This window comes from Pollicipes pollicipes, unplaced genomic scaffold, assembly GCF_011947565.3.
Source record: "Pollicipes pollicipes isolate AB1234 unplaced genomic scaffold, Ppol_2.1 Scaffold_3087;HRSCAF=3621_pilon_pilon_pilon, whole genome shotgun sequence".
Classification (NCBI taxonomy): domain Eukaryota; kingdom Metazoa; phylum Arthropoda; class Thecostraca; order Pollicipedomorpha; family Pollicipedidae; genus Pollicipes; species Pollicipes pollicipes.
In genome coordinates this window covers 38,704,298-38,716,916 of record NW_023596225.1, presented here as the reverse complement: position 1 = coordinate 38,716,916, position 12,619 = coordinate 38,704,298, and the positions used below count along the sequence as shown (strand labels likewise).

At 50.1% G+C, this 12,619-nt stretch overlaps 1 protein-coding gene across 2 annotated transcripts in view; it reads left to right on the top strand.

The window, feature by feature from the left end:
• Positions 1-10,941, top strand: part of LOC119090538 (alpha-adducin) — an 11,433-nt gene extending 492 nt beyond the window's left edge. Inside the window, exons 2-7 of one of the 2 annotated variants that reach the window (XM_037213355.1) lie at positions 3,581-3,704; positions 4,365-4,507; positions 7,522-7,752; positions 8,525-8,677; positions 9,346-9,516; positions 9,889-10,941. In XM_037213355.1, the coding sequence (XP_037069250.1) occupies positions 3,602-3,704; positions 4,365-4,507; positions 7,522-7,752; positions 8,525-8,677; positions 9,346-9,516; positions 9,889-10,053 (966 nt within the window). In that variant the 5' untranslated portion in view covers positions 3,581-3,601 and the 3' untranslated portion in view covers positions 10,054-10,941. Of the gene's footprint in view, positions 1-3,498; positions 3,705-4,364; positions 4,508-7,521; positions 7,753-8,524; positions 8,678-9,345; positions 9,517-9,888 lie in introns of those variants that run through there. The other variant, XM_037213356.1, reaches the window with a different exon arrangement.
• The last annotated feature ends 1,678 nt before the right edge of the window (positions 10,942-12,619 follow it).

Below are 12,619 nucleotides of genomic sequence, written 5' to 3'. Positions count from 1 at the left end.
ATAGACCTGTGGGTTTGGTATGTGATGTGGTCAGTGTTCCTAATATCCTGCGTTTCACGTACTTATCCCTAATTTCTTGTTTTGCAAGATGATGGTCGCATCTTAGCGAGTGTTAAAATTTAATTGAACCTATTTGCATCCACTTCAGCGTGTTTAATCGGATTGCCACCCTTGGAGATTAATCAATTGTTCCTGTAAAAGAAAAAAGCGCATAATTTTGAGGTCAAAGGCCGGGGTGCGTTGTGGAGCCACTGTATGGGACTGGTATGCTTGCTTTGCTAGTCATTGAGGTCTAGGCAAAAATTCCATTCAAGGCTTCACAAAAGCGCTTGAATGGAGGTTTTCTGGCTCAACCTCCTCATTTCTCCCTGGCATTTTGAATTGAGCGCTTTTGGGACGCGCAAACGATCTAAGTGTGGCATGTTCAATAGCCCATTCTGGAAGGGATATCTGGTTTTAAAATGGCATCTGATTTATATAGATCAGTGTCAATAGGCAGAGCAGCGCCACCCCGTCCTTTGACCCTGGCATTTTGTGAGCCGGGCTTTCCGAACGAAGCAATGGACGTTGGAGGTTTGCATTCTGATAGATCAGGATGAAATGGTTACATGTCTGGCTTTCCAATGACACCCGGTTTGAAGAGATCGGTCCCATACAGCATCGAGTGCGGCGCCACCCTGTTGTAGATTGGACGTCACTCTTAATATTTAACCTTGATCTACAAAGTTATGGCAGCCTGGGTTGAAAGTGATACCTGGCGTGCAGATGATCTTGATTTGCATCTTTTTGTCTAATGCAGTGGCATTAATGCGCTATCCTGACCTTTTGCTCTCGAATGTGATCTTGAAAATTGACCTTGACAGTGCTGTCCTGGGCTGGAATGGTTACACCTGACTTTCATATGGGTTCTTTCTTTTGCAGTTAGTTCCAACCTGCACCCTGATAGGAGTCGATGCAAGTCATATTTTTTGAGGACTCCTTTCCGGCATGTTGTGCAATCATGCCCAATTTTTAACAGCGTATGGGACTTCCATGGCTCGTGTTTGGACGCCATACCGTGCTCCTAGGTTTTCTGGTTTCGGAGCAGCAGTGGAATAAAAGAACACCGCACGGCGATCTACGGCCGGTGCGGGTGGTGGATGGCAACTGACGATGCGCGTCGTGTGCGCGGTGGGCAGACATTGTTACATCAACGGAGCCATATGTCATAGATATGTCCTCAACACACGCAAACATATGCATCATTTTATGATAATATCTTGACGACATTGCATCACGGCAACACATTGCATACATGTGATTACATTTAAAATGATACAACTGACAATTGTGAATCACTGTTCTCAGAAGAGAACGAGGAGCACGCCTACCTTGGTTTTGCGTCGCTACGAGGCACGGTCCTGTCTGTGTGATGTGAAGCTAAAAACGTGCCATTTTCTCGAAATTGTGACCCCTGACGTGACATAAAAGGTCAATTATTAACTGAACAACATAAAAACCAGCACCAATCACGAGGTCTTGCTGACATCAATCCGCTGGTGTTTTCCGCTAAGCTATATCTTCACACCTTGAAATCACCCTTCTTGCTTAGACCTTAACAGTCCGCGTCATGGAAACAGCGAATCGGGACAAGGGTTCATGTCATATTGTTGCTGCTTGACTCTTTGCTTTGACCCCTGGAAATCAAACCGTTTGTGGCGAGCAAAACGGGTCCATTGTCGTGATTTGCAGACGACCAAGGCGCGATTGGATGGGGGGTCAAATTGACCCCCCCGAAGTTTTTCCAGAATGGTTTTGGAACGACGCGGCGTAGCCGCGTCAAATTTTGCTCAACTGTAGACAATTAATAGCGGATCGCTTGGCATTAAAAAATTAGATGCACCATGTAAGGTCGTTGACCTATGGCAGGTCAAAGTTAGGCCATGGGTTCAGCGAAGTCAATTTCTAGGAATTCGTTCAATCTGATGCAATAACGGAGTGTCAGACGAGGTCATACATCTCTGAGATGTTTTTTAGGCAACACGACAGTTGAATGAGCAAATAACATTGACCTAAGCTCATGTATAAAGGTCAGACCAAGGTCGAAGACAACCTGTTTTATTACTCTAGGGCTGTATGGGATGGTTTCTGGTGCTCATTTCGAATGTATTCATAGCAGCAACCGCATTATACATCTTCCATGGACTTCTTAGAGGTCAGAAAAGGTCATTGACATAAAATGGCCCAGGTCAACATTTTGTTTTAAGAACATGCTACCTAGCGTAATCTTTGTCGCGTATTCAAATGCAAAACTCAGAGAAATCTTGCATGATTTTGGTCACCATGACCTTCAAACGGTCAAAAAGTTCACTGACCTTAAATGAGCATGTGCCCCTTTGCTTTTAAACGGTTATCTGGGTTCTGGGGGCACTTTGGGGACCAACCTGGAATTTGACCTTGTTGATTTTATTTGACCCAAAGACCGTGACCTAGGAAGCCGAAACTTCACCCCAATTGAGTTCACATACAGGTCAATATACCCTGTAAATTTGGTGTATCTGGCTTCCTTAGTTCCCGACATCTCAGGAGGGTCAAATTGACCCCCCACCCCCGCCCGAGCGAAGGGTATCCAGCCGGCCACCCGGGTGCGTGTCAACCAATTAACAGTTTGAAGCGGAATTGACACTAGAAACTAATTTCAATATGAACGTGCCGCTAACTTGACACCTGTTCGATTTAAAAACTGAATACCATCAAAGTTGAAAAACTGAAAACTGAAAGTCCATGAAAGTTTTACTTACGAGATGAGATCTCCTTGGAGGCACTTATTTGTAACTTACATCTATAAACAAGACAATTTTTTCGCAATGTGATAGGAAGTTATTCAAGATTAGTGAACGCCCACTTATCTATTTCATGATGTTTGGACAGCGAGTGGAGCTCGGTATGCATTTCGAGGAACCTCGGTACGACATATGTTTGTCTCAGCTCGCTCAGCTTGGGACTAGGTCATCGAAAAAAATTGCAAGGCATTGTAAACCAGCTGAACGCATCCATGTAAAAGTGCGTCAATCGAGGAGCCAAATCACTATAACTAGGCGAACGGGAGACAGAACATTGCAAAACCCGCTATGTCCGAGGCAAAATGGTCGTCGGGCCCATGGAATTTGAAGGAAGTTTCGCTGGTGTTCTCGACTGGTCAACAATTGGATTTTGTACTAATTCACACATATGTAGTAGTGTTGATACGCGATTTGGACCCCGTGACATATTTTAACATGTTAAAACCGTTAACCTTGATGGAAAATGATATATAATATGATAATCTTCTTAGTAGCGTAGTTATCGTACTGAAGAAGAACTTGGGTATTGAAGGTTTCTGTTGTTTCATCGCTGTTTTGTCGAAGCATTGTTCAGCTCGCTGAAGTGCCCGGCTCAGAGATGCACGATTAAAGCTATCTCTCGAGATAGCGGCTCACCACCGGCCTTACCGCGCCGACCTTGCGCGGCCGACTCAGTCGACCGGCCTGGCACCTGCCCAGAGTCAGGACGCACCAAGCTGCCGGGCTGTCTACAGTTGATGCGCCGTCTCCGTTTGTAGGAATCTGTAACCGGCCCACTGATGTTGCGCTCTCTGTGCTCCCTGCTGCGGACCGGCGACCGGCGGCCATTTTGCCGGGCGGCTCAGCTCACGAAGTCGGCGCGCTGCTTCGGCGGTCTGGGAGGTGAGGATCTCCTACAAACAGCTTCAGTCGGCTGCGTCCTTTCTACATAAGCCCGAAAAGTGGTTCAAAGAGATGGAATTAAAAATGCTGTGAAATGCATATTATTTAGGGGGGGTATTTTACGTGTGCAGATTTGTGTGTTGTGATGAAGTTTTCTGAAGTAATCCTTTACCAACATCAGCCAAATGCTTAAACTAGAAATGTATCGCCATGAAACCAGGATCACGTGAAATGATAATTATCCATCCAAATGACAATCATCCGAATCATCCAATTCGGGGATGCTATAGGCCAGGGTGTTGCAGGGGATGGGTGGCTTTTGGGGACGAGGCCCCCGGAGAACCCAATGCTTTTTGGCAATTGAGACGCTTGCAGGGCTTTTTAAACATCGGGCACTGGCCTTTGGGGCATGGAAATGAAATCCCAAACCTAAAACGGTCCCGAATCCATCCCAAAACAGAGCCCTTATGGAGACAAAGCGGATCCTTTTAACCGAAATGCCCAGTTTGGTCCCTCCTGGGCGAACTCCTGACTGCATCACTGCCGTAGTAACCGAAATGGTTTGGGCCGGAACTGAACTGTCCACTGTTGTACTGAATGCCAAGAAACTCGAGACGCTGGACGCTCCGAGACATGTCAACGCCCGCGCGGTCACGGCAGGTGCGAGACCGATACCCGTCAATGACATCAGCACCGGCTCCAAGTACTCGGCGGAAGAGGCGGCCACGCGCTGCAAGCTGGCTGCCCTCTACCGGCTGGTGGACGCCCGAGGCTGGAGCATGGGCATCTACAATCACATCACGGTGGGCGGCGGCGATAGCTTGCCGGCGGAGCACTCTCTGAGTCATCTTCATGCCTCACGGTTGTCTTCTGGCCGCGTGTACTGTTAAATTCTTACCTTATGTTTACATAAAAATGATCACACCGATCACTGAAAAGTTACGTTTTATCCTGTTGCCAGGCGTAACAGTGGTTTGCCCGCCCTGTGCGCAGCAACGTAATGACGTCTGCGGCGCGGTAATCTTCACTAGTTTGCGGTGTTGATCGGTAATGCGGCCTGTGCAAGAGTGATTGGTCGCTCCCGCCTCAGGCCTCGGCTACTGAGCTGCCGTATGGCCGTGACGCTCTGGGCTCAGCGTGTGCCGACCGACGGCGTCCCGGACCAAAGCTCGAATGGAAAAAATCATACGGAACAAGTCGGAAGGGATGCAAGTGGATAGTGATAAAAGCCAGTCGGGAAAAGTCGAACCACACAAAGTCAACGGAGATAAAAGCAGCAACGAAATAAGCATAAAAGCAGAACATCTACGTGGGTAAAGGTGAAGTCAGATAAGTTAACACTAGTGGTCATAATGATTTAAAATAAAAGGGTCATCAGGATTTGACACGTGGTATGAGAGGTGGATAAAGCTGTGGCCACGGGAGAAGCAGATGGGACTGGATGAGGCTGGATGGGACTGGAACGGACTGACGGGATGGATGGGAGTTAACGGGAACGGACGGGAGCAGGCGGGATCGTACGGGACCTTGCCCACGAGGAGGGACCAGACGAGAACAGGCGAGATAGGACCAATTGGATAGAACTGGACGAGACCAGATGGGACCAGATGGAACGGGGCCGGGCCAAACCGGACGGCACTTGGAAGGACCACGCGCGACCGGACGCGGTTAGACAGGATCGGACGTCACCGGTTGTGGTCGAAAGGAACCAGACGGGAATGGACGGGACCGAACAAAACCGGACGGAACCGGACCGTACCAGATGGAGCTGAACGTAACTGGACGATACCGGACGGAGCCGGGCGAAATCCGACGGGACCTGTTCACTATTCTCCTCCATACTCAGTCCTTACTGATGATGGTGCTTTCAAGATTTCCACAATATTTGGATGATTCTTTATGTCTGTACCGCACCATGCCAATATCATTGTTTTGTCTATTTTGCTAAAAATTGCCGTGTTGGCTGTGTCTTGATGCATTTCACTATTTCGTGTTTAAGATGACCATGAATGTCACCACCTGAGTTTTACAAAATCATGCTTTGTCGGTCTTAAACCGCCGTTCGCTTTCAGCTCGTAGATCTAGTTCTTGTTCGACTTAGCTGGAAATCAAGGGGGCTGAGCCCCCCCCCCCCCCCAACAGAAAAGGAGTTATCCCTGCATTCGGCATCATGAGTTCAGAGTTCCTATGCCAAGTCATTGACACTCAGTTTACCGCGAGGTACGTTTAAGGCATGGATAACACATTGTAGTAGAATTTGTAGGAGTATTTCATCCTTGTGGTATTTCAGCATAGTATTTCATTAAAGTGGTATTTCATCCATGGTTAAAGGGAGTGCTCCACCTCTCGGGCATATATCAAAAGCAGACTGGTGAAGCCATCAAGCCATTTAGTCTAACAATGGCACTGGGTGGCGCCACCAGAGCGCCGTCAATACACAATAAGGATATACATTTTGATTATTTTGACATTTCGAGTCCAAGTTGCGCTGTCAATTGTCTGGAACGCCGCTCAAACAAAGCGAACGGCGGTTTGAGCGTCACTCAATTTCTTCCTTTTTTGATAGCCCCGGAGTGCATCCCGAGTCCGCAACAGCTGTAGTTGTCGCGACCGCCGCCATCATGACGACGGGGTGATCTACTGAGGGCCGTTGCCAGCTGTTACCGCTTAGAGGTGCCGGTTTTGAGCTATTGTTATCGCACATTGCGAGCCTACGGGCTTAAAAGTGGCACCTCTTCTGGTGTGAATAGCGTCAATACAAATGAATGTGATTAGCACCACGGACGGCAAGGACCATTTACCGAAAAGCGCATTGGTTTGAGTTCCGATCAGCGCGTTACCACAGACTATGTAATAATCCGTTTCTGAAAGCCTGCAGTGCGCTTCGAAAAGGCTTACTTTGGTTAACGGCACAGCGGAAAATTCAAAGCCAGGGCATAACCCTGGCTTTCGTTGAGTTTGCGGGATTATGGGTTCATGTTTGCATGTATGTTTTTTCTTCTTCTCGGAACAGAGTGCCTCAAGCTTTCGTAGCATCGATCGTGCAAGCATTTTGGCAAATTAGTGTGTTGCAGACATGACGGAACACGTTGTAAAAAGCAAGGCGAATGAAACGTACTACCTTCGCTGTGGTGTGCGGAGAGTGCAATGAAATTTCTTCCCCTTGAGCAGTTACCTCAAGTGGAAATTATGGGCCGTTCAAAAGGATTTCGAGGAAACTGGTATCACTGATCGAATCGGACGCGTATGATCTAGTAATAAGTGAAAAGTACAAGAAAGGTGGCATACTCCCTTTTAACGGCGTCATAGAGCGAACACGGCGTTTCAAGATGTGCTTATGGTAACCATTGTGTCATCATAAGCACTCATCAGTGTCTCGTGGACTTCCTGTCGGCTTTTGTCCCTTTGGGCTTTTCGCCTTTTGATTGTGTTTTATTTTTATCCCTGCGGATGTTTTGTCCTTGCGCTTTTTCCATTTCGTCTTTTTCCCTTTTTGCCTTTTATCCTTGGAAGTTTTCGTCCTAAGACTTTTCCTGTTCTAATATTATTCCTGCCTCCTTTAGTCCCGGTCAACTTTTTGCCCTTCGATTTTTTCAGATTCCACTTTATCCTTGTCGCTTTTAATCCCTGCCAACTTTTCTTTGTTCTAATTTTTTCGTTGACTTTTTCCATTCGATTTGTTCCGTCTACTTTTAAACTCTGTGGACCTTTCGTCCCTCAACTTTTTTCGTTCGACCTTTTTCATTCGACCTTTTCCATCCCACTTTACGATGAAAAGTTGGAAATTCGTCGCGTGACGTTTCCAAGCGGTCGGCAGGCACGCATCAGCGCGACCGACGAGGAGTTCCTGGTGAACCCGTTCGGCCTGCTGTATGACGAGGTGACGGCCTCCAACCTGGTGAAGGTCGACTTGGCGGGCACGGTGCTGGACCAGGGCTCAAGCCCGGCCGGCATCAACCTGGCCGGCTACGTGCTGCACTCGGCCATCCACGAGACGCGACCCGACCTGCTCTGCGCGCTGCACGTCCACCTGCCTGAGGCCGTGGCGGTCAGTACTGTCATCTCTCTCTTTCCCTCCTCCACTCTTTTGCTGTTTTGCTGTGTCGCGGGCTCGCTGTCTCACCCTGTCTCCCTCCATCTTCATCACGGTTCTTTGTCTCTCCACTTTCCTCTGCCCAAGTTTGCCCCTAGCTCTGTATCTGCTTCTATCTCTGTCCCTGCCTCCTGCTGTTTGTCGGTCTGCCCGTCTGGCTGTGCCCTGCCGTTCATCTCTGCATCTGTTGCCTCTCCGTGTCCCTTTGTTTCTGTGTCTGTATTGCCTCTCCGTGTCCCCATGTCTCTGTGTCTGAGGACCTCCCATTGGATAGGCTGTGCATTGGCCCAAGGGTGCTGTTCCACCCCCTGCGTGAGGGTATGCAGCCCTCGGTCAAGCGCTTTGCTCAGCACCACCACCTTGAGGTCACCCCACCTGAAATATGACGCCGGTCACAGTCGGAGACTGATCCGTGCTGAGGTCCGTTTTGGGTTTAGGCTTCGTCACAGCGTCATATTCAGTTTCGCCGCCATCAAGGGATGTCTTCGATGAGAGACTGACACAACATCAACGCATTTTAGTGACCCCTGCGGACCGATATGGACAGGATGCGAAAGGTCAGGCCAGTTCAGCAGAAATGGAAGTGTTCTCTGCAGTCAAATTGGGCCTTAGACATCTTTTTGTAAAGAAGTGACATCTCTGGTACCCTGGGCTGACCCTGCTGCAGACTGCGCCGCAGTGAGGCGTCTGACCGGGGTGGTGCCCTGAGCCAATGGTATCGTTCCAGGTGGCCACGATGGAGTGCGGCCTCATGCCGGTCACACAAGAGGCGCTGGTGATCCACGGCTTCGCTGGCGTCAGCTACCACGACTACCAGGGGATCCTCATCCACGAGTCTGAAAAGAAGGATATCCAGCAGAACCTGGGCGAAAAGAACAAGGCGAGGGCCGGTCGGCCGCCTGATGTTAGATGATGCGTGGCCGCCAGACCTGCGGCACGGTCGCAAATCTCAGCGCCAAGTTGATATCGCACAGCATCAAGGAATTGCTATAATTTGCACGCGCAACCGACCGAACTTACGGTCCTTAGCGCACGTCGGTTGTGTTGCCGGTGGGAAGAGTCAACCAGGGCTGTCACGATTTTTTGTTCCAACAATGTGTGGCGATGCCGGGTACTTAAGTGGCAGCCTATTTCGGGGTCATTTATTACAGCGGTCGAGTTCTCCCTAAAACATTTTGAGTTAGGTTTGTAGAAAGTTGTGGCGTACTACTCTTGCTAACATGCAGCTTTTTTCTTACATCTTTTTGTCTGCGCCTGCAAACTTTTAGGCTTAGAACGGGCGTTTTGGAACGCGGGTACCTACGGCCACAGAGAGCGCGTAATTTTGGAATGTTTCCAGCATTCGGCGTTTCTCTGGCATAGAAAACACTATAAGCTACCATACTGTTCAGCACACTAAGAATAAATGCAAAATTGTTGTTGGACCAGTTTCTTTCCCGCGTGTTGCCGGCTGGGTTCTCCTGTCAGGGTGTAACAGTGCCGTATTTGTCAGCGTGTGCGGAACGGCTGACGCCGCTGACGGCCGGCTTCGACCTCTCCCGCCGACAGGTGCTCATTCTGCGCAACCACGGCGTGGTGGTGTGCGGCAGCACGGTGGAGGAGGCGTACCTGCTGTTGGACTTCTTCATGCTGGCCTGCCAGTCGCAGGTGGCCATGATGTCCGCCGGCGAGGACGGGCTTGTTCAAGTGCCCAGCATCGCCTTCGAGAACATGCTCAAGGTCAGATGTCCGCTGGACAGGTCGCGGCCGGCCTTCAGCACCGACGGCGACGAGGCCACCGCGGCATGCCGGGCTCCTGCGCCTTCGCCACCCACCGTTATGCCAATCATCCCCACCCGCTGTCGGTGGTGGCATCCGTCTGTCCCCCCCGAAAGTCCAAGGTACGGTGTGAGAAGAACGCGAGAGAGGCGTGAACGCCTCGAGAGGAGCTAAACTAGGTGTAGCATGTCGGCTTCATGCTTTACGCACTTGGCGCGTTTCGCTGACATCCGACTCCCTCGTTTGCGCGCTAGTTTTCCTTGAGCATCAGATCAAGGGTGCCGACCCGAGTGAGGTTCCGGCTGCGTCTGAGGTGTCTGCCCCACCCTCCAGATGAAAGAGGAGAACAAGGGCGTGGACACGAGCCGCATCCGCGAGGGCAAGCCGACCCAGTTCGGCCAGCAGGACTTCGAGGCGTGCATGCGCAAGCTGGACCGCGCCGGCTACAACACCGGCTACCCGTACCAGTGCCCGGAGCTGCTCACCACCGGACAGTGACGTGACGGTTCCGTCACGCCCCGCATCTGACGGGGGGGGGGGGGTCGCCGGCGCCGCTGAGGTCACCTGCTGAGGTCACCGCCTCACAGCGCCGGCTCCCGAGCGGCCGCGCCAGCGCCGCTGGCCGAAACCGATGCGCGCAGCTCTGCGAGCACCCCCTCCTTATCCTTGACGGTCACAGAAGGAAGCGGTATGTTGTGAGCAAGGACGAAGAAGACGTCATTTTGGGGCGTTGGCAGGGGAGGCCAGCCACTAGTGTATGTGCAGCGTTTTGATTAACCAATGGCGGCGATACGGGCTGTGAATGAAGACCGTTGGACTAAATGTGAAATGTTCTCTGATAACCTGTCCAGGATAAGCAACGTCTATGCCTGTCGCTCATCGAGCAGGTGAAGTCAAACTATTCAGTACTCGTTTGTGGCCCAGTTATTCGTGTGGGCTGCATATCGTCAATAGTTATCCCCATGCTTACGCGTGCTGCGACTTCGTGACGCATTCAGGCTGGTCTGAGTTTTGAGACGTTGGCGACTTTAACCAGGGTATGTTGAGAATGTGCCATGCACTGTAAGAAATAGCTCATCCGTTGTAGTTTGTAGCCCTTGGGAAGGTAAATGATGCAGTTACGTCGGCGATGGCGAGTCTGTTGTAAAGGCTTTGGATGGTGTTCAGGGTGTGTTTTCTTATATATGCATTTCATTGTATCAGGGGTCTGGTCTTGTGTGACAATATTTCGCCATATAATCCACGCAATTCGCTGATCATAACTCACGTTTGTGTCATAATTTGGTTTTCATGACCTAACGCTCCACCACGTAGCTTGGCTGATCGTTTTAAGGCACGCAAAGTATGTAGGTTTGATTGATAGAATATATTGGGCTGTGGAAATTATTTTTCGCAGACGCGCATCGTCATGCTGTGAGTAAGTCTTGATAGCAGGAAGAGTCAGCTAGCTACATGATTACACAGCAACGGTGTCTACATTCTAAGCATACGCGCACAGTCACGAACTGTCAGCAACGTCTGGCCCTCCTTGCGTCGGCCCACTGCCCAGCCACGCTCCATAGCGTGCACGGTCCGCGGTGTTGCAGCACTTTGCCGCACGACAATGTCATGTGGGGGGGGGGGGGGGGGGAAGAGGAGCAAGCCGCGTGGATGGGAAAGTGGGCGACACACTGAGACTCCCAAGATAACCGCAATTGCCTTGTTGTGCGGGGGGGGGGGGGGGGTAGTCGTCGCGTCATTCTGCATAAAGTTCCAACTTGACGGCAATATGGCCAGCATGAGTATGTTGGTCACCCTCGCCGTCATTCACATTCGAAGCTTCATCATGAAAACCTCGCATTGTCGAAAGCCGGGCACCCATTCTGGGAATGGAGGTCTAACCACAGCAGCGTATTAAATACATTTATAACCTTGCTCGGTAAGTGGAGCAGTGCCCGCTCAATAGCATGGCTTCAAGGCTATTGCAGGAAGCTCAAACACCGGATACTACCGGAGGCGGGCGCTTATTGGATTCATGTGCTGGGCGTCAGTGTTTAAAATCGGTTGGGGGGGGGGGGGGAGCTCAGGCGATAAAATTTACCTGACCTACCTCCAAAACCCTGACGCTTCCTGCATTTCGGCCCCTTGAATTCGCGTATACATCTTTGTGTGCCATTTACGCTGATGGCACCAATTCTCTCTAAATGAGATGAAGGGTCGCTTGTATGACAAGTTCTGGAGACGGTGTTTTGGTCGTGACAACCTCCAGAATATAAAAAAGGTTCCTCCCGTTTGATGATGATGTCGCGATGCAAGTAATTCTAGTGAGACCGTCTCGGGTCCGGCTGTGTCCCTGTGCCATGCGTCCTCGACATAAATATCCACTCAATTAGTTGCAGATACACGAACAACCAAATCTGCTCCTTAAATTGATTATGATGTTTAGTTTATATTTTCCCTGATATACCAATATGTCGATATGATTTTCCCTGATACGCTAAGCGCCTACGCCAAATTCATTGTGGACGAATATACCCGCCAGGCAAATAGCGTAGCGCCTACGAAGAACGCCCACGATCTCGTGAGTACCTCAAGTAATCCCGTAAGTGTTCAGAACCACGAGCCCATCATGAAACCATCCGGAAGTTACTGCAGTGTCTTCAGGTACCTTTTTACCTCATTTTGTCTCCGTACCTCCATATATGGGCATCACACGCTCACGAGGACACCTGCCGCGCCCAACTGTAAACGTTTCGAACGCTTTTTACTTTTTTCCATTATCGCGGAGTGAGCTGCCACCTTTCTATACCGGCTGGTTACAGTGGTGTAGTTCCCTATTCTGTCCACGACCCCAGATCTTCCAAAGTTGAGAAAAAAGGGGACTAAGTTCCGAGAAAAGCACATTATTTTCGTTCATATTAAGGAAAGGTTGGCCAATCATTCCCAGGTATTCTTGCAACGTTCCTTGAAAGAGAAACCCTTAGTCCTAGGTACACTTGTCTCGCAGCATTACTCCCCGTGTTCAACGACCCGTGACGCACTTGAGTCTTCGCTTGTTTTCACTGACGTCACGTCAACGCTGAGG